This window comes from Podarcis cretensis (assembly GCF_951804945.1).
Source record: "Podarcis cretensis genome assembly, chromosome: 14".
NCBI lineage: Eukaryota > Metazoa > Chordata > Lepidosauria > Squamata > Lacertidae > Podarcis > Podarcis cretensis.
In genome coordinates, this window is record NC_137183.1 from 40577455 (window position 1) to 40599769 (window position 22315).

General features: G+C 44.2%; 1 protein-coding gene across 4 annotated transcripts in view; it reads left to right on the forward strand.

The window, feature by feature from the left end:
- GSPT1 (G1 to S phase transition 1) overlaps positions 1-22315 on the forward strand; it is a 41356-nt gene that overhangs the window by 584 nt on the left and 18457 nt on the right. The window contains exons 1-7 of one of the 4 annotated variants that reach the window (XM_079952382.1): positions 816-1497; positions 16805-16852; positions 17020-17061; positions 18825-19052; positions 20531-20564; positions 21299-21376; positions 22067-22247. In XM_079952382.1, the coding sequence (XP_079808508.1) occupies positions 831-1497; positions 16805-16852; positions 17020-17061; positions 18825-19052; positions 20531-20564; positions 21299-21376; positions 22067-22247 (1278 nt within the window). In that variant the 5' untranslated portion in view covers positions 816-830. Of the gene's footprint in view, positions 1-815; positions 1498-16804; positions 16853-17019; positions 17062-18824; positions 19053-20530; positions 20565-21298; positions 21377-22066; positions 22248-22315 lie in introns of those variants that run through there. The other 3 variants (XM_079952383.1, XM_079952385.1, XM_079952384.1) reach the window with 3 other exon arrangements.

A 22315-nucleotide genomic window follows, 5' to 3' on the forward strand; every position in this document is an offset into this window, starting at 1 on the left:
CCAGGGTTCAAATCCTTACTTGGCCATGAAGCTCACTGGGTGACCTTGTGGGCCAATCACAGCCTCTCAGCTGGGTTGGACTCGATGTGGGTTGGACTCGATGGCCCTTGTGGTCTCTTCCAACTCTATGATTCTCTGATTCCACAGGGTTGTTGAAGAATTTCACAAGGAGGGGAAGAACAGGTACATCACCTTGAGCTCCTTGGAAGAAAAGGTGGGATAAAATTCAATATATTAAACTGTCCATGTGGCAAACTATGTTATCAAGCACGTGCTGTGCAGTAACCACGTGGAACACAATCTGATTCATTCGATTGGAAAATATTTATTATTACTCCTTCCCTCTTCGGTAACAGCACCCACTAATCCTTCCTCGCTTCTCTGTGCGAGGAGTGTGGAAGGAATATCCCTGTCTATACTTCCTCCCTTTTACGAAATGCTTCTATCAACTTTCTTATACATCCACGAAACTACATTCCCCATCTCCTTTCGAGAGTAAGCGCATGGTCCCGCCTACGAATGCGAAGCGCAAAGCCCTCTGGGTCTTGTAGTTCCTCTGTGCTACGTTTCGAGACCTCTTCTTACCAGTGAGAGAGAGGGGGTGATTGGAGATCGAAACAGGAAGGCTGCGCAATGGCCGCTGGGAGTTGTCTTCTCATCGGCTCGATTCGCGAGAGGTGCGGAAGCGGGCGAGAGCGGCGTCCCTCACGTCGCCTCGTCACCCGGCGCGCGGCCCCCCGGGAGTTGTAGTCTCCAGGCCCGGCGGCGTGCCTACCGAAGGCAGGCACGCAGGGCTGACCGAGAACTACCAAAATGGCGGCCGGGCGCTGATGCGGGAGGAGAAGGGCGTACGGCATCTCGAGGAGGCCATCCTGCGTCGCGGCGGTGGGGCGCACACGCGGAGCGGCCGGAGCGAGCGCGGAGACGACGACGACGACGACGGTGGTGCCGCGTTCCCGGCTGCCGCGCTTTCCCCTCCCCCGCCCCTTCCCCTCCTGCCGCCGCCGCCCCCCACCTCAGCCCGCTTTCCTCCCAGGACGTCGGGAGCCGCTTCGGGAAGCGCAGAGGCTTGTGGGGGGGCGGGCAGAGACAAAATGGAGGCGAACGGCAGCAGCGGCAGCAGCAGCGACTCGGCGCCCGACTGCTGGGACCAGGCGGATATCGAGCCCGGCGCTGGCCCGGCCGGCTCCTCCGCCCCCGGCGCTGCCGCCGCCGACGTACCCAGCCCGTCCCAGCTCGACGCCGCCTCGGCGGAGCAGCAGGAGGAGCTGCTGGGCGCGGCCTTCAGCCGGCACCTCAACGTCAACGCCAAGCCCTTCGTGCCCAATGTCCACGCCGCCGAGTTCGTGCCGGCCTTCCTGAGGGGAGGCCCAGGCCCGGCCTCCTCGTCGTCGCCTTCCTCCTCCTCCTCCTCCACGTCCTCCGCGCCCGCGCAGGGACTCCCGCCGCCGCCTTCGCCCCCGCCGGGCCTGCCGCCCCTGACGTCGCTGCCACACGGTAACCTCGCCGGGGAGGAAGGAAAAGGGGTTGGGGCGGAGGGGGGGGTCGCTTCGCTTCTGGAGGCCTTGAACTTTGGGGCGTTTCAACAGGCTCTGTTGAGCCCCCAGGTAAGTCGTGCGTGGGATTGCAAGCATGAAAATGCAGTCATAGTGATCAAATATATATATATTAAAAACAGCAACCTGCGCTCAGATCACGTGCAGTTCCTTATTACAGCCAGCTGTAAGTAAGTGGTATATTTATTCTCCCTCGCCGCCACCCCCCCCCCTTCACCTGCTTAACTCAACAATCCTGCGAGGTAGGCTTCAGAGAGGATCAGCTGGCCCAAGCCAACCAGCGATCTTCATTAGTGGGAGACGTTTGCCTCCTCTCTCCTCCCAGCTGGATGGTCTAACCTCCCTACTGCGTTGTGTGAGATTTTTTTAGGGAGAATGTGCCTTAGGCTGGTGGGTCAGGAGCCCAGATTAGGGAGAAGGAAAGGAGCAATCCCAGTATGGTATTTGAACTTTTTAGAAATGGGGGCAGAGAGGTGGTCATGTTCTTTGGGTGGTAGCAGATGGGGAACAGGGAATCTGAGAAGGCGAGGCCAACGTGGGCCAACTTTAGCAATGTGCCCATGAGGGGTTTTGGAGGGAAGGCCTTAGTGAATGTGTTTGAAAGATAGTTGAGTGGGTTTGGGGTGACCCTTGGGGAACCTTGGAACACCTGAGGGATTGGGGTAGGGAGAGGTCCTGTGTTGTGCTTGTTTCTGGCAGTAGTGTGGAGCCATGCCGACTGCACTGGGACAAGCAGAAATGAGGAGTGACTCAGGGCAGCTAAGTGGCTGTGATGCAAGGCAGGACGTCACTTGCCTACGTTGGCAGAGGAGGGGAAAAGTCTGTTTCCGGTTATTAGAAGAGTTGCTATGAAAGCCACTCGGAAAGACTTCCTTGATACCATTATGTTCCTAAACCACCTGTTAACATGACTGGTTTTTTAATATATAAAAAAAGGCTGTGACCTTTTCCCCTTGCTCCTCCTCTAAGGAAGCTTTCTCCCACAGTATGCTAGGCTGAAAAATAGCAAGCCAAAGTCACCCAGGGAGCTGGAAATGGATTCTCCCTAGTTCAGCAGTCTTATCAACTACATTACACTGGTTGTCTTCCAAGGTAGCAAAATATAAGGAAGGCAACCAGTGCAGAAAAGAGGATATTGTAATCTGAAGACACAGGAGAAGTAATATAGCGGATATGAGGAGAGAGATTTTAACATGGTGAATTACACTTGAAAGATAGTTCTTACAGTATTGGTAGTGGGTAGAATGATCAGATCAACAAAAACTTTATTTGAATGTGTCTTGTGCACTTCAGATGTTGTGTTTCATATAGGGGTCCTTGTGGACTCTTGGTAGTGCCCTTTATGTTTTTTTTAATCCAGATGTATTACCTAAAAGGTAAAGGTAAAGGTACCCCTGCCCGTACGGGCCAGTCTTGACAGACTCTGGGGTTGTGCGCCCATCTCACTTAAGAGGCCGGGGGCCAGCGCTGTCCGGAGACACTTCCGGGTCACGTGGCCAGCGTGACATCGCTGCTCTGGCGAGCCAGAGCCGCACACGGAAACGCCGTTTACCTTCCCACTAGTAAGTGGTCCCTATTTATCTACTTGCACCCGGAGGTGCTTTCGAACTGCTAGGTTGGCAGGCGCTGGGACCGAGCAGCGGGAGCGCACCCCGCCGCAGGGATTCGAACCGCCGACCTTTCGATCGGCAAGCCCTAGGCGCTGAGGCTTTAACCCACAGCGCCACCTGCGTCCCGATGTATTACCTACTAGGCAGTAAAAACCCTGGTGGAGTTGGAATCTTGCACATGGGCATCTTTTTCACCAGGTGGTACTAAGCATCTGACTTAACTTAGGTTAATGGTGTTAGATTTATGCTGCTATTTATTTTATAGGTTGATTAAGCTTATTCATGCTTAAAATGCCATGAAATACCCTGGCTGCTTTATACGTCCATAATACTGTTACTGGAGCTTTCCCTTAACTTGAATCTTAGTGTTTCCTACAGTGGGTGCTTGAGTCAGTGGCTAGGTTGGAAATGGGGAAGGGATAGATGTATTGCTTCAAGGTCGTCAGGTGAATCAAGAAGAATGGTGCAACATGCTAATGGGAACTGTGAATTGGAAAGCATGCCTTTTCCTAATATCTCCATAAGATTTGCAGTATTTGTGGCAAGACTGCCTTAATGTAAATTATCCAGTTTAAAGCAACTTTCCTCTTGGCTTTACTTTATTAGGTAGGCTTGATTCTGAGTCTGCATCCCATTCTTTCTTCAGAAAGCTCAGTGCAGCTTACATGATGCTCTCGTACAGGCTCCTATGTAGTCATGGGCCAGACTGAGACCTGCTTAAGTTTTTATTCCCCCTACCCCAATCTTAAATGTGTTCATAGGGTGTCTACATGATCTTGTAGTCAGGACCAAATCGCAGCTAGTAATTATAGTTGAGCAAGTTAGCTAAGGAATGTCCCTGGATTACTTTCTGGTTGAAGTGGGATGCTCAACTGCAGCAAAATCCTGTGCATGTGTTACTCAGAAGTGAGCCCCATTGAGTTCAAAAAACATACTTCCTAGTAGCTACTCTTTAGGTAACGTTTGTAAAGTTAAAAAAAAATGCTTGCAGGCAGGGTTTGTGTTTTTTGTTTTAGTTGGGAGAAAGTTGGCTTTTTGTTATTTCAAGTTGTCAGTGAGGTGCAGATAACTAACATAGCTCTCTGAGGGATGGGTCTAGTAATTTCTGCACATTTACCAGGGTTGAAATAAGAATACATGAGATGAAGTTGGGTTCCAAATAAGTCCTGATTGCCACTCTGCTTCATAAATTCAAAGCTTTCTTGGTTTTTTACCTATGAAAACAAAAGTTTGTCCAAGCTAAGATATTGCATGTATTATGTAAAGCATATCTTGAGAACGTCGCACTCACGGTTTCCTATCATCTCAATTAACTGGTTGAATATCTATATTGCTCTACATGGGTATAAAGATGCTTGGCAACGCTGACTGACATATTCCTGGGGATATCATAGTTGTTTGGGTACTTTCACAACTGATAGCTGAAACATGATGTATATGTATCCAAAGACACCCTTAATTACTAGGAATGAGTGAAAATGAACACTTCCCATGAAGTCTTTATCATATCAGCTAGCTGACAGGCAGCCAAGCCACTATAATGATATAATATGTGGTGTGTGTGGCCTCGTGCATAACATTTCATAGATTGGGAGCAGGATCTGTAGTAGCAGCAGCTGTCATACTGTACCATACATGTGACAGTTTAGAGATGTAAGGAACTTTTTCTCATTCACTTTCTGACTATCCTTGTGTGATCGAAGAGCCTCTGAGCCTGGAATATATCTCTGCATACAGAATGTAAAATATTAGTTACTGTTTCAATTCATATACATATGCCTGTGGTGGCTAAGTCAGGTTTGAGTATTTAAGAAAGGTTTAGGCATTCAGTATCAATATGGTACCATGGGCTGGGCTGGGTTTTTTTAGGGGGGGTGTTGCTGTTGTCACTGTTGAGCTCTTGTACTGATTTATGTGGTTCACTTTGGTTGTGTATTTTATAGTGCTTTATTTTATTGTTTGTGACTACTTTTGTTATGTTGCGTGTGTTTTCACTTTGTACACGGCCTTGAGCATGGTTTGAACTGTGGAAAGGTGGCATTCCGAGGAGAGTGCCAGTCTGAAAGAGTTGCTTGGGCATAATTTAACATTGGAAAATGTTTCAAGAGCAGTGATTCTTAAAAAGGGAGGCTTTTAAATTTTTACTGAATGGGTGTTTGGTAGGAGCACCAACCCACACCCAGTCAGTTCATTAAGCAATGTGATGCAGGAGCTTATTTTATTTGACAGTGCTACTGTAGACTATTTTTTGTAAGATAGAAAGCCTGGGGCTATTTATTTTACTAGCTTCACTTTTATCCTACTTTTTGTCTCCAGAACTCAAGGCAACATTCATGGGTTACTTGCAGTGTTCAAAATTTGCCAGGATGGCGCCTGATTTGTCCACCATCTGGAGCTGCATGCCTGGGGATCCTTGGATCTTGCCTGTTTTCACACATTAGCAACACACCCTGTAGAATTCTATCCATTATATTTTATCTTCCCAATCAAAATGAAATTCAGGAACCAAAAACTCATATTGAAAAATATGGCTTTTGAGCCATCCAGCCCGAATATAGCCACCAGGTAATCTGTCTGGCAACTGTATCCCTGATTTAAGGGGCTCATATATCTGAGTTTCTAACACTGGTTACTTGCCAGGCTCAGGTCTGCTTAACTTGGAGAAGGAGCTGCATCAATGCCAATGCGACTCTGTATGTCTTTGTAACTATATTCCTGATCTTTGCTTTAATCTTTGTAACACACACAGAGCTACTCAACTACCTTTACTCCAATATTTGATTTGTCTTTATTGGAGAGTTCAGGCTAGTTTCTTTTTTTATTTTTAGGTTTAGGAAGGCTTGCTTGATAGAGGATGAGTGTCCCATCTCTTAACACTCTTATCTCAGCCAGCTCTCTCTTTCATCTTTGTTGATGCTTAGTTCTGAAATTCTTAAGAGAGATAGTGGACTTCCAGATCACTATTCACTGCTATGTTGAGCAGATTGTTAGTTTATCCACTGAAATTAATAGCATTACTAATGTAAGTATTAAATTCAACGGTCTACTCTGTAAAGCTCAGTTGGATACTGCCCTAAACTTTTGTCGCAAAGGCCTGCAGTGAGGAGCTCAACCACATGATAGGCATAAAGCATGGAATATCATGAGTATTTTGTTGTGTGGAGCTGTAGAGATAGGATTTTGTTGCAAGAAAGAGGCATTATGTAAAGCTGGTGAGAAGAGGACAAATATGAGCTAGATCAAGCTTCCTCAACCTCAGCCCTCTAGGTGTTTTTTGACCTACAACTCCCATGATCCCTAGCTAGCAGGACCAGTGGTCAGGGATGATGGGAATTGAAAGTCTGAAAACATCTGGAGGGCCAAGGTTGAGGAAGCCTGAGCTAGATGTAAACTAAAAGACTCAATCCAGACAAGACAGATGTTCATCTCCCCAGGTTAGTGGTGGCCAACTTGTTCTGAAGGGGGTTGCAGTCAGCAGGTTTCAGTCTGAGGGTGCTCATGATGTAACTTGCCCACTGGAGGCACCTGTAGCATGTGTCATCCAGAGTGCCTTTTACCACCTTAGGCACGTCTTCAGGCTATGGCCCTAACCTGGAAAGAGACAGCCTTGATTCAGTTACACATTTCATGCTAACTTCCCATTTAGAGTACAGTGGTACCTCAGGTTACATGCGCTTCAGGTTACATATGCTTCAGGTTACAGACTCCACTAACCCAGAAATATTACCTCGGGTTAAGAACTTTGCTTCAGGATGAGAACAGAAATCATGCTCTGGCGGCGCAGCAGCAGCAGGAGGCCCCATTAGCTAAAGTGGTGCTTCAGGTTAAGAACAGTTTCAGGTTAAGAACAGACCTCCAAAACGAATTAAGTTCTTAACCCGAGGTACCACTGTACTCTGTGTATAAGGCTGCTAAGCAAAGAGAAAGATTGAGTGGAGAAGGGCTGGCTTTCTTTCGTCCGGCAACCCTTTTCACACAAAGCCCTTCACTGCATCTTAAATCTGGCCACTATCATCCTACCTTAAATCTGGGACTATCATCCTACCTTGCTTGCATCCTTGTCTTTGAACAGGAAGGCCGAATGTAGCGAGGAGATGACATAGTTCCTGCTCAACAAGTACTGCTGTCTTTGGGTGGTTAAATATTTAATGTTCTTTCCTTGTCTTCTCCCAGACCTTACTGCAGAGTTCACTTTAATTATTGCTTATTATTTGCTTCGCTAAATGTTCACAGGGAAAACAAAAGGGTTGTGTCAGTCAGCAGTAGGCAATGTAATTCATTTAGCGATTAATACCTTGGCTCATGAAGTACATTTTTTTTGTTGATATTGTTAGAAACAAAGAGAAAGCATTTTGGAAGATCTGCAAGCTTCTAAAATGCATGTTTCACCAGTTTCTTCAAAATGGTTTCTTAACATTTCTGTATACATTAAATAGACTTCATTTGAACCCAATTATGTGTTAGATGTCAGAGCTTGTTTCACTGTCCAAAGTAGTTAGTTCCTTTCCCTCTTCACTAAATTATGCCAACCAGGCCACAAACATCTGGGCTTCTTTTGGTAGAAGGGCGTGGTAAAAATCTAATTATTACAATAATTGAGATAGGGAGCAGGCTTTGTAGTCTGAGGGTGTGGACGTCAGACAACTATGAAATGCAGTGTCTGCCATTTTTTGTATTCAGCACTAAGAGAAGCATACCTGTAACATTGGAAAGTTTATTTGGAAGCAATGATAATAATTTTATTATTTATACCCCGCCCACGTGGCCTAATGTTTTATTACAGGACTTCTTGAAAATATTCCATGACTGGACTGTCCATGCATTGTTGCTATAGAAAAATATAACAAAAGCCCTTACGCTTTGAGGGTTTCCTTTTGAGACATTCACTGCTTTGTTTACTTGACAACCACACAGGTAATAATGTCTCTTGGTGCTCTTTGAACTTCTCAGGACCCAATCTGGAATGTCCAGTTCTCCCTTTTGTTGTATTCTCTGCCCTGTATTGTTTTCCACAGTCTTTTTTATGAAGTATAATAAATGAAGTGTGGTAAGTCAGGAGCCACAGGTGACATCTAAAGTAGTAGAGTCAGCTCACAACTTAAGTGCATTTAACTTGTGCGACTTCAGCTTTATGCACTTGGCTGAAAAAAATGAAAAGGAGGGCAGGTGTCGGGGTGTGTGTGTTAGCAATCCCACCTGCCATTGCACTCACCTTTGGAGAATATGCTTTGACTACATGTGATTTTGTCTTCATGCACCAACCCCAGAATGTAACTCCTGCGTAAATTGAGAGTCGACTGTATAGTTAAGCAGTCTGAATTTGAAATTGGGTGTTGTGGCCTCTACCTTGGGATACAGGTTTCAGTGTAAGGGTGTTGTTGTTGCTGTTGGTGGTGGCATCTATCTGTCTCAAGGGACAATGGAGTACGTTTCCAGGGGTGAAGTCAAAGTGCTGTGTTAGCAGCACCAAAGTGACCTTCCCAGGATGCAAGCCTGGACAGTGTGTATGGAGGTCCTGGGCTACCAAGACACATCGCTGACGTGGTCCAAAGGAAAGCAGAGCAAAACGTTTGGCGGCAGTTTGACTTCAGGAGTTTCTGGAAGGAGGCATACAAGGTGTCATCCAACCATCTTAGGGACTCCACTCCAAATTTGTGTAGGGTTTACTCCATAGCCTTTTCTTCTCCCAAATATATCCCACAAGGCAGTGGAGGTTTAGGATCAGAGTTTTTATTCTCCTAGATGGGCTACCTTTCCAGGTTGATGAGCCCCATCTGCCCCTCACTTTCCACTACAGCACTAGCAGAAACTGCCTTCATATGTGCAAGCCCGTTATTATAGAAATATGATTCAGTTTTCCAAAACCACATATTTTTGATTATGTAATAATTGGTTTGATGTACCAAGTTCCTGTTTTTGTTTATTCTTGTCGAATATGTGGTGTCTGTCCTGTGTTGCCAACTGCACATAACAAAATGGATTTCTCTCTCACCCATTACTGTTGCTACTAAAACAGTCATGTTTTTAATTTAGGATAGTTACTTCTTATTGTGCCTGTATAAGGATTGTTTCCCAATGAGTCCATATGTGCCTTGGTGATAACGATGTTGCTTACATTTAAATAATTTTGCTGTAATTTGTTTTGTAGCTTCCCTGGATAGCTTTACCAGATAAGGCAGTGTTTGTTGCTGAACACCCTGTGAGCTTTTTTCTCTGTGCTATCAATGTGTGTGATTATTCATAGAGTATAAGAGGATAGGTGCTTGCTCCGAGGGGCTTCCACAACCTGTAATTCAGCACAGAGAATACAAGGGAAGGAGAGAGGAGGAGGAAGAGGAATGTGTGTGTATTTCAGTTACGTGTATGTAGGCTTAGTTACAGTTCAGGGTGATGACAAAAATTGTTTCTTTTTTATGAGAAGAGACACCACATGTGCAGCCTTACCTGAAAAGCTACTAGTGCACATTTGTGTGTTTATTATCTGCCCATGTTTGTTAGTAGTTTATTTAGAATTTCTGAAGTCCCAAATTCCCAAAGCAGGTAACCATATAATGCACTGATACTCTGAAATGGGGAAAATTGAGTTGCCTTGCCAGATTGCAGGGAGCTGATACTCACTTGCCTCAGGCTGGCAAGCAGGTACAGTAGTTGTTTACAAGCCTAACAGGGCGTTGTCCAAAAGCAGTACCAGAGTTTGCCCTTGTAAAAAGATGGAAAAGTCCAGCAAGTTTGGCTTTCTGTTGCAGTCATCAGAGTTAAAGGAGGCTTTGTAACAGTCACAACTGAAGTGTACAACGATAGTTGAGCATAATCTCCAGGGGAATATTTAGGGCAAAGAGTTTGCTAATATGTTATGTACACTTCTCTTCTCTCTCTGGCTCCCACACACACTCAATTATGGTAAAGTTTATTATTTATATTTTGCTCTTCCACAATGATTTGTGCCTAAAGTGGCTCATAATGCAAAGATAAATAAATAAACAATGCACATTAAAAAAACAGAATTCTTAGGATGATAAAATAAGCACACACAGACAAATACACAAATAAAATGGCACAGCAAACAAGAAGTCCAGCACCGGACTGACTGAAATAAAAATTTAAAAGGCCTTGGAAAAATACCAAGGCTTCCACGTGGAGAAGGGATTTAAAGCACATTAGGAATGGATGTGAGGGATATTGAACTTCCCCCAGAATTACTTAGTTTTCTTTCTCCTTGTGCAGCTTAGAGGAGGAAAGCACAGCCTAGGGCAGGGGTCAGCAAACCTTTTCAGCAGGGGGCCGGTCCACTCTCCCTCAGACCTTGTGGGGGGTAATGAACGATTTTTCACCCACCCGTAAAGAGGCCTGAAGATGCTTCGCTTTACCTGTCCCAGTTGTCATCCCAATAGCCGCAGTTGGGCTTCTCCAGCCAGCCAGGTGCCATAATGGGGTAGGAGGCTGCGTTGGCCGGCGAAAACAGAAGCAGCAGCCCCAGCGGAGGAGCTGAAGGCGGAGGTAGGGGGACCGGGGCGTCACCGGAGCTTTTACCCACCACCTGCTGCTTCTGTTGCCGCTGCTGCTGCTTCCCAAGAGGCACTGCGGAGAAGAGAAGAAGACTGAGCTGCCCACCAACCCGCAAGTGGCAGCCGCGGCCACTACAGTGACCCACCTGAACGCCATGGGAGGAATGAAGGAGGCAGGCAGGCGACGACGAGAAAGAAAGCGTGCGGGGAAGCGGTGTGGAAAAGGGGTGCGGAGAAGGAAGGAAGAGCGGACTGAGGGAGAGGGAGGAGGAGCAGGAGGAAAACGCAGCAGCAGCTGGCGTCACACGCCCCCTTCACAGCGCCACCCTGCTGAGGCGGGCAGGCAGGCGAGCCGACCCTTGACGGCACCTGGCATGGGGCAAGATTGCTCCATCCCTGAGGATAAAAGCACTGCCGAAGGAGGGAGAGGGAAAGAATGTGTGCACTGGCGATCCACACGGCGATTCCTGGAATGTCCATGGGCCGGATCCAGAAGGCAATTGGGCCTGATCCTGCCCGCGGACCTTAGTTGCCAACCCGTGGCCTAGGGGGAAGGATTCAGTTCTGCTAATCACATGCACCTTAAATCTCTCTCCCCCCCCCCCACCTCACACACTTTTCATGAATTCAACATGATGCAAGTTGGGTCATGTGGGTACCACAACTACTTCTCTGACTTAAGCAAGGAGGAAAGCCTTTCCAAAAAGTTAGAAATGTGGGAAACAATGGGTTGCCTGCCTTAGAAATTTAATGTTATTTTAAAAGAATTTGAGAGCTTTTCAAGGATTCTTGTAAGGATTGTGCTTATTCTAATGCTGGGTCTCCATAACAGAATAAAGTTCTAAAATGACCTTGATGGAGTGGAAAACTTAACCCAAACTTCAGAGACAAGTGCAACAGTTCTGCATTTTGGGGTATGGTTAGAAATCAAATGCACAGCTATAGGATTCATGATAATGTGATTTGGCAATAGTACAGGTGAAAAAGGTTTTGGATTTGTAGTTCATTGAATATGAGTCAGCAGTGTGAGTTGGATGCAAAAAAGGCTTAAGTAGTTTTGGTCTGCATTCCTAAATCTACAGTTTTTATTTATTTTTATCATCCAATTGCTATTGGAAGGAATTCGTAAATCCTGAACTAGAAAGGATTAACTAGAACTAGATAGTTTTGTATGTTACTAAATTAATTTAATTTAATTTATTATATTTCTGTGCTGCTTTCCACACACACAAATCACAAAGTGGCTTACATACAATAAATAACTATAACATAGTAGAGCATCCCAGTTAGAACATAAATCATATAGAAAAATTAGCAAATCATCAGTAAAACAACCACCTTCTATAAAACACTGTTAATAAAACAACAACAAAAATAAGCTAAGCAGCACAACCACAAGTCATGTAAGATTCACAAAGCATTACTGCACTCATAATTCACAAAACAAAATTAACATTTACAATCTTACAACCAAAACCAAATGAAGCACTGTTGAATTCACACACTCTCTCTCTCCTCACCCCATGATTCATAATCTTCTACTCAGTTCATCAAAAGACACATACACACAATGCCTATGGCAGCAGCTCTGTTCTGAAGGCTCCTAGGGCCCCAAGGGCCAGGCAGGTGGAAAAAACCGTTGCCTGATGGCCAGCACAAAGTCTCGTTCCCCTCACAGTTCTTTCTCTGGAAACAGTTCCCTTATGAAGGCTGGAGGGTGGGGCAAGGCAAGTGGAAAAAGCCACTGTCTGGTGGTGAGCACAAAGTCTCATTCCCCTCATCATAAGCTCGGAGTAAGATTTTGACCTCTACTCTGGTTTAATTTTCCTGTTTTCTCTCCATCTTTTTTTAAAAAAATGATAAATATTTACAGTACAGTGGTACCTCGGGTTACATACGCTTCAGGTTACAGATGCTTCAGGTTACAGACTCCGCTAACCCAGAAATAGTACCTCGGGTTAAGAACTTTGCTTCAGGATGAGAACATAAATCATGCTCCAACGGCACGGCAGCAGCAGGAGACCCCATTAGCTAAAGTGGTACTTCAGGTTAAGAACAGTTTCAGGTTAAGAACGGACCTCCGGAACGAATTAAGTATTTAACCCGAGGTACCACTGTAATTGCTCAAGAATAGGAGATTCCATGTTTATAAGTATAGGCTTGCATCCAAAGTATAGGCTTGCATCCAAATACGAATTAAGTATTTAACCCGAGGTACCACTGTAATTGCTCAAGAATAGGAGATTCCATGTTTATAAGTATAGGCTTACATCCAAAGTTTTGCATGCACAAGCGCAGTTCTTGAGCAGCACCAGTGTGCCATGTGGCAAACCGCTCTTGAAAACAAGGGGACTCTCAAAAGCAGGTAGTGGCATGACATGGGCACCTGCTCTTTAAAGGAAATGTTAAATCCCACTGGGCGTGTTCGGCCACTTCAGTGTGACTTAAAGTAGTTCCCTGTCCCTAACATATTTTTTGGATTAGTAATTCACTGCCATTTGTGCAAATGATAGAGGATTGCGACATTTCTAAGCTCACTCAGTTTACATTCCTAGTGATTATGTAGCATTAACTCCTTCCTTCTCCCCTGTCTTATTTTAAGGCAGTGGTTCTCATACTGCTCTTGAAGCAAAAGAGACACAAATTGAAAAGCCAGTTGGTTTTTCTTTCTTACTGCTTTCTCCTATCTGTGGATGGTTAGACCTGCAGAGACTTACAAAGAATGAGGGAGGAAGTAACAAATGGATTGCCTAAATGTCAAACCCATAGAAGGCCAGGACTTCCCCCAAAGAATCCTGGGAAGTGTAGAGTTGTTAGGACTCCTATTTCCGCCACAGAGCTGCAATTTTCAGAGATTCGGCGGCAGTCCTTTTTCTCAGAGAAGTCTGGGAACTGTAGCTTTGTGAGGGGAATAGGGGCTTCCTAACAACACTGAGCACCCTTGATAAACTATACTTCCCAGGATTCTTTAGAGGGAGCCATGACTGTTAAAGTGGTACAGTACTGCTTTGACTGTATAGTGTAGATGGGGCCTAGGATTATGTTCCCCAGCAGCAGCAATTTGGATGCTTCTTTGTGTTCTTGATAAGGGGGTGGATGTCATGACTTCCCCCTTTTGTTACCAGCATCCGATTCTCAAGAGGTGAGCGTTCCTCCATCCCCCTTATAATTGGCTCCATGAAATTGCAAAGCAGGAGGAGTTGAGTCTCTGGAGGAAGCCTGCCCTCTCCTCTGTTCTAAATGTGGGCCTGCTGATCATTATTTTGTTAAGTGTTAAGACTTGCTGGCTAACTTGTTTAAACCTTTGGACAGTGATGTGGGGTGGGCAGATTTCCAAGGATTTATTATCACTATGGGGGGGGGGGCAGGAACCAATTTCATAAGTATATTAGCAATATTGAAGAATATTAGGCAAGCCTGATGTTTTCATAGCTGTAATGAATGTTTTTCAGGTGATTGTCCCTATGCAAGTCAGCAAATTGCATATAGTTATTTGCGTTGCTGAAATTTATTGCACCAACAGTTTTCAGTACTTTTGTTTCTCTTAAGCTTAAACAAAATGAGGGAAGTACATGATAATGTATTTAGATTTTTACGAGCACATATTCCAGTTCGGTTCTCCTTAATAGCATCTTTAAAGCACATTAAGTGTGCCTTAATTTGCTTCCTCAAATATTTCAGGTGTAATACTTGTGGTGCATTGGGCCATAAAATTAACGTGGGGAACTTTTATTAGCTTTGTTTACTAAACAAAGGTAAAGTAAACATGCTGAATTAGAACACTCCCTAGGGTAGGGGTAGCCAAGCGCTGGTCTTCAGCTGTTATTGGACTCCCAACTCCTATCAGCCTCAGCCACCATTGCCAATGGTATGGGTAATGGGAGTTGGAGTCCAGCAACATCTGGAGGCACTATGTTGGATTCCTTGGCTCTAGGGCAGGGTTTCCCAAACTTGGGTCTCCAGCTCTTTTTTTTTTTACTACATCTCCCATCATCCCTAGCTAGCAGGACCCAGTGGTCAGCGATGATGGGAATTGGAGTCCAAAAACAACTGGAGACCCAAGTTTGGGAAACCCTGCTCTAGGGCATTAGAAAGAGTTTTTTTAAAACCCACTACTATAATTTATATCAAGATTTTATTTCCAGAATTTTTTCCAGTGCAGCATTTTCCAGAAAACCCACATCACTACCCTTGGAGGATATGTCATTAGTGCCAGCCGCTTCCCGCACAACTGTACACTCTGTCCAGTGTCATCTAGCATTTCTAATTACTGCCCTGAAGAGGGTATTGCTGTTGCCTTTGTATCTTCTGTGTTCTGCTCTGCCTGACCTGCATTCACCCTTCGTGCCTGTAATATTGGCCTTCTTCCAGCATGGCCTGCTTTGCTCTATTCTTTTGGAGCCTGCAGCGCAAGCAGAACCAAAAAAGTGGCTGAGAGTCTGGTTCCTGTAGTAGTGTGAGCAGACAGTACGTTTACTTTACAAATCCACTGGTGTGCTGTAAGCCAGCATTCTGAATTACTGCCAAATGCTAAGCGGGGTGTACAAGCACACATCTGATTCCCACCCTACACCAAAAGAGAGATTTGTTATTTTAAATGTGAAAAGTAAGTGAGTACCAAATATAACCAGATTTTGCTGGGCATTATGGCTTATGGATAGGGACACGGGTGGTGCTGTGGGTTAAACCACTGTGCCGCTTGGGCTTGCCGATCGAAAGGTTGGCGGTTCGAATCCCTGCGACGGGGTGAGCTCCCATTGCTCGGTCCCAGCTCCTGCCAACGTAGCAGTTAGAAAGCACACAGTGCAAGTAGATAAATAGGTACCGCTCGGGCAGGAAGGTAAACGGCGTTTCCGTGTGCTGCTCTGGTTTTGCCAGAAGCAGTTTAGTTATGCTGGCCACTTGACCTGGAAAAGCTTTGCAGACAAACGCCGGCTCCCTCGGCCTGTAAAGCAAGATGAGCGCCGCAACCGCAGAGTCGTTCGCGACTGGACTTAATTGTCAGAGGTTCCGTTACCTTTCCCTATGGCTTACAGAAATCAGCTCCCCGAGTTTGGTCCTTTTGTGCATTTTTGTATTTTCTTTTTCTCAATTTGCTGTTTTGGCACTTAGTTTCTTTTATGTGAATATTCTAATCTGTATTTGATCTTGCTGGCTTTAAATAATGCATATTTTTTATAGTGAACATAACTAAGTTCAAATGCATTAAAATGAAATTTAAGGGCTTCAGAAGCATTTCAAATTCGTATTTGGATCAACCAGATAGTAGGGAATCTGGGAAACAAACCACCAGATCTCCCTTCTGCATGTTTGTCCTATGTAATGATACTTGGAAAATTACTCCTAACCGCTGTGGTGCTTCAAACTTCAACATGTTTGTAAAGTGCTTTGATTTTGCTTACAACAGGGTCATTAGAATCACAACCTCTGGAGTCTGATTCATTTGATGATACAGGCAAATAGATAGCTTTTTGTGTGCTACATTGCAAAAAAAAAAAAGATTGTTTTTAAATTGGCAAATTTTAAAGGGCACATTTAGCAACAGTAAGCCATGTTTTAGGATTACATGAATGAGCAGCAGTGAGCCTTGGTCTTGGACCCCCATCCAAGCATGTTCAGAAGGTGTTTTTTAATTGACCAGAACTCCACATAATATCAAGACTGATTAGTTTAATCTATGGCTTGTTTGAGCAAGCCAAGGTCAAGCCATGGCTTATGATCCTGGCTTACTAGCAAACCGCTGGCTAACCAGAGTTCCCTGAGTTTGAGTGTTACAGGGAACTTTAGTTCATTTAAAAGTGGTTGCTTTTGATGTCCTTGTGGCATTGCTGGAAGAGGGGAGAGAGAGCACACAATTTCAAGGCATTCTGCTGCTTTAAACAATGGGTTACCATCGCATGCAAAACAGGGCAAAGTGTCCCAAAAACCTCACCGAACAGATTCTTGTGCATGTCTCAACACGTGCGATTTTAAGGAGTTCAGGGAATAGGAAGGGGGCAAACAGTAGGGTGAAAAGCCTAGAACCCTTTCCTTGTATCTACTTCAGATTAGCTGGCTTCTCTGGTTCTTGAGCTTTTATTGAAGGCAGTTATCTCTGTATTTATATCAATGCTGAATCTCTTATTTGTTTAAGGGGCATCAGCAGACTCTTCACAAGAGGAACAACCGTCACCTTGTGAAGGTAATATGCATGTGTTTGCTGGAAAATCTAAAGTGGATCTAATTATGTGATTTAGGATACATTGTTAAACTTTTGCTAACATGTTGTGTTCTAAACACATGTTTAACCATGGCATCTTGAGTTAACGTCACATATTTAACATTCTGTATTTGATTCTCTTTCAACAGGGTCAAATGCTGCAATCAGTATGGAAATCTCAGAACCAGTTGGTAAGTACAGTTATGTAATACAGCTAGAAGTGCTGTTTGATAGCACTTGACTTGTTTAATTGAAAATACTGCTAATTGAGTCTTTGCTGTTTTATTGTGACAGAACATAGTGTAGCCCCTTTGTACCTGTATTTGAAAATCTTTCAAGCCAGTGGGCAGAAGGTAGATCTGAACATCTACTAAAAGGTCTGGGTGATTTGAAGTTGGTGTGCAAAGGTTTCTGACTACCACTTGTTAAACAATAGTATTGAGAAGGGCTTCTTCCACTTTAAACTGGACTTTTAAAAGCCGCAGTGCAAGTTAACGGAACGGAACTGAATTCTTGTGTAAAATGACTGTGATCTCATATGGAAAACAAACTCCTTCTGGGATCAACATGTGGTCAAGCATTTTCCTTAATTCCTTAAGTGAATGGTATCTAATGTTTTCATTCTGCAAACAGAAGAAGCTTCCATTCACACAATAACCCCTTCCATGAGCATACTCTTCCTTGAATGAAGCAAGAACTTTGAATACCACCAAGTGTGTTCTACTCTCCCTCAAGCCACCCTTTTGTCCCTGCCTCAGTTGAACCATGGGGAACCTCTGGCACACGAGCCAATCTTATGTCTTCCAGAGTGTCTAATTAGGCCCGTGAAGCCATTCTTTTAAAGCCTTACCTACCTACCCAACAGATGCTGTCGATCCAATGCCAGCTAGTGGGCAGGGCAGGGGGTTGGTTCTTCACTGACTGTACACCCCAATTCCACTGCTGTGGAAGAGTGTGCATATCCAAACTCTGAGCCGGATTTAACTCTGCTCATCAGCTGGTGAACAGGGGTTAAACCCTTCTCGGTTTAACTGTGCACATGCAGCCAAAGCTCAGTGCGGGGCTGTTTGCAAAAGCTGATGAGTTTTCAAACAGCGCAGAGCCCTTTGTTTTGCAAGCAGTCCCAAGCTGCTCTTTAAAGCTTCAAAAACCAAAGATTCAAAGAGCAGCACAGGTCTGTTTCCAAAAGGGTTTTCATCCAGCCTCCTGCTGCACTTTGAAGTCCCAACAGTTAAGATTTCAAAGCATAGTGTCACCTCGTGTCACTATGAGTAGATTTCAAACACATGAAATCTACCTACTCGTATTCTTCCCACCTTTATTGTGGAATGTCCAGTAAAAGTATATTGATGTCGTACTTCAAATTCTCAAATAGTCTCATACTTTAGGTAGACTGACCAGTTTTCATGGGCAATTTTAACTTAGCTCAGTAGGTAGCACATGAGGCTCTTAATCTCATGGTTGTAAATTCGAGTCCCATGTTGGGCAAGATCCCCTTGTGGTCCCTTCCATTACTGTGATTATTTTTGAAACACTTTGAACATAAGGAAGGAAGGGAGCAAGTGTTCAGTCATCCTCATAAATTGAGTAATAATAATTATAATAATAATTAATAAATATGGGTATACAAAAACTGTATCATCTCTTCAAAAACTGTATAATCTTGACGTGTTTTGTGTGTGTTCTGCAACTGAAAATTGTATTGTGTTAAAATAGTCTGCTGATACCTATGACTTGTAGCATGCTTTGAAAATGACTTGTAATATCCAGTTTAGAACAAAGCTTTTGGAAAAGAAGCCTCAGCCAGCAGAACAAGATCAGAAAAGATGAAACTTGCAGCAGTAGAACTTTTAACTGCTTAGATGTAACATACCTGCCTTTGAAGTACTGCTAACCTTTTGAAAGCAGATGAAAATTTTCCATTTGTTCAGATAAACTCTTTGTTAAATTCCAGTAGAAAACGGAGAAACGGAAATGTCCCCTGAAGAATCATGGGATCACAAAGAAGAAGCTATTGAACCTGAGTTAGCAAGTGGACCTTCTGGAGATGCAGGACCTACCGAGGAAGGCACCCCGGAAATGATGGAGGAGGAAGAGGAACTACCAAAACCTAAATCTATGATGGCACCACCAGGTGCTCCCAAAAAAGAACATGTAAATGTAGTATTCATTGGACATGTAGGTAAGCTGCTGATAAGCGCAGGGTGGGTGGGTGGGTGCATTATATGTTTTTTAACCTGATCTTATTATGGGACCATCTTTAATGCTTTCAGAGTATATACCTTTTTAGATGCTAATGTTAGATTCTATATAAAATTGCAGGTTTGCCTTTCATACAGATTGGCAAAAGTTTAAAGAATATGGTAAGTTTGCTAGCGACAGTGCAGGCTTAGGCATGTCTTCTTTGAAGTTCAGTGGGACTTGGTCCCAGAGGATTTTATAGGATGGCAACCTAATAATTATCCTCCTTGGAAGAGTTCAGAATAGTGTGCATAGTCAAGCCTTCCTTTATTCCGTGTCTCACCAAAACAAATAGGTGCAGCAGAGAGTGACTCATTTACGATTACTGCTGAGTAGACATCTGAAGCATAGGAAGCTGTCATAATCTAGATCACACTATTTGTCTGCCTAGCTCAGTATTATCTTCTTTGACTGGAAGCAGCTCTTTAGAGCAGGGGTCGGCAACCTAAGGCCCAGGGGCCACAAGTGGCCCATGGGGGTCATTTAACTGGCCCATGGACCCCTGCCACCCGCTCGGTCGGCTCCCGTGCGCTGTGCTAAACCAGCATGGAGCAAAGCAGGGACTGCCTTCCATGACACTGGCCGGCTTCCCATGGGCTGCAGGAAGCTTCTGCAGCCAATGGGAAGCTGCACACGCCTCCTCTGTGCCGGAGGAGCCATGCTTGCTGAGGCTGATGGGAGTGGTAGTTCAGCAACATTGAGGTCCAAAGTTTTCCTACACTTGCTGTAGCATATGCATTGCCTGTCAATTAAATGACTTGGTTGCAGTTATGCATAAAGCTGATAAACCTGAAATTAAAATGGTTGATTAATGCATAATGCAACAGGGAGGGGGGAGGAACTGCTAATTAGAATTCTTGCTTGCTCATATGACGTGGTGTCTGGGCTCTTTCTCCTTAATAATAAGTCTCCTTGCAGGGAGAGTAAAATAAATAAAATGCTTGTTAAGGACACTGACATCTAGAACTAATGCTGTGGACTTTTAAAAAAGCAAAAAATAGCAGCAGCATACAGAGAATAGAAAAGGGCATACTTTGCTTTACATCCTTTCAAAATCATTTGCACACTTAGTGTGCCTTCATATGTTCATTACATCCTCATTTACTGAACAACTTAACTCTCAAACTGCCCAGTTAAACTCCGTTATTGGATCCACTCATTTTGTTGCTAGTTCATTTTATGAAGCAATGCATTTTTAGAAAAGGAAAATTTATAACAATGGAAGGTTTTTCTTAGCATTTCCGCGGACAAATTTTGACCCTGCGTCATTGGTGATACTAATATGAAAGACAAAAGAACATCATGATGGGGAAATCCAACATTTTAATGGAATGGGAGAAGTAGCTTAGGTGGTTGGGGAAAGCTTACTTTGAAAATCCATTTTTCTTAAAAAATTGCTCTCTACATTTTTTTGGCTAGATGCTGGCAAATCAACAATTGGAGGACAAATAATGTAAGCAGCTTAATTTATCAAATCTTTGAAACGTTTGTGCTTGATTGCTTTTGTTGACGTAGACTTTCCTGCAGTGCAGCATTAGTCTGAATCTCTTTCCAATTGTTTTCTGTCTATTGTGAAGTAGCGCTTTAAAGTTGTTAGGTAATAAATGCCCATAGACATTTTCCTAACCTTTCCTGTAGTTCCACAGTTTAGACCAGGGTGGTGAACATGAGGCCTTCCAGATGTTATTGGACTCCATCTCCCATCAGCCTCAGCCAGCATGACCAATAGAGATGATGGAAGTTGGAGTCCAGCAACATCCAGAGAGCCACAGGTTTCCCCAGTCCTGATATAAATTACAAAATTGTCATATGCCCATACTAAATGCTGTTTCTCAATGTAAATGTTTGATCAAAACCTGCTTCTCATGCAGCACTGTAGTCCAGGTTTTCTCATACTTGGGTTTCCAGCTGCTATTGGACTATGTCTCCCATTCCTATCTAGCAGAACCAATGATCAGGGATGATGGGAATTGTAGTCCCAAAACAGCTTGTCTTAACTATTTTCTGTGGATTGGCTATCTTTATATGCTGCTGTGTATGCCAATGAAGCAGTGAGCTGTATGGATGGTTTATTTACCTTTCTGATGGCTTATTTACCACCTCATTCTATCTCCTTAAAAATAAATCTGCTTTCTATAGGCAGCACCTACATTGTAAACAACATACAAATCTATTTTTTTTTTCTAGGTACTTGACAGGCATGGTTGATAAAAGAACACTTGAAAAATATGAAAGAGAAGCTAAAGAAAAAAACAGAGAAACATGGTATGAACCCCCCTACATCTTATGATGAACATGCTTTAACCTATGTGGATTGTTTTTTCCTCTCTCTTTGGCAAGAAATAGATAGTTCCTGGAGAGCAGGTTAGGAGAATACCAGCTTAGCGGCTGAGTGAGGAGGAGACTCTGTTACCTGTCGTAGTTGATGGGTTGCAGCCATTGTTAGTCTACTCAGAGTAACTTTGCTGCATTTGCAGCACTGAAGTGACGTCTCTAGGGCACAAGCCTGGGCAGTGTATATGGAGGTCCTGGCTTGCCCAGACGACAGGACCTCCCCTCTCAGCCTCACTGATGTGGTCCAAAGGAAAGGAAAGCAATACATTTGCACCAGCTTGGCTGCAGGAGTTGCCTAAAGGAAGTGTACAAGATGCCATCTAGCTGCCATCCAGCTTCCTTAGGGACTCCACTCTGGGTTTATGTAGGGGTTACTTCCTCACCTTTTCTTCTCCTGAAGATGGCTAGCAAGGCAAGTGGGTACACATTTTCTAGAAATGCTCTCCTTTACTTCAGTTGCATGCTAGAACGCTGGGCTTTGAATGCACACTCAGCTGCCTTGCCCAGTTCTTGTGAGTTCCTGGGAATGTTCAGATACATTTTTTGTGTGTCTAGATTGGCTTTTGAGAACCATTGAGCCACACAGTGCTAGTGTGATCACTCTTTTCCCTCTCCCTGTAGGTACCTCTCCTGGGCCTTGGACACAAACCAGGAAGAAAGAGACAAAGGTAAAACAGTGGAAGTGGGCCGTGCCTATTTCGAAACGGAGAAGAAACATTTCACAATTTTAGATGCTCCAGGGCATAAGAGCTTTGTCCCAAATATGATTGGTGGTGCTTCTCAAGCTGATCTAGCTGTGTTGGTAAGAAATCATTCAGTCCTTCTCTGGGTTAAGGAGCCCTTGGCAGATGTTTAGCTGATGACCTGTTA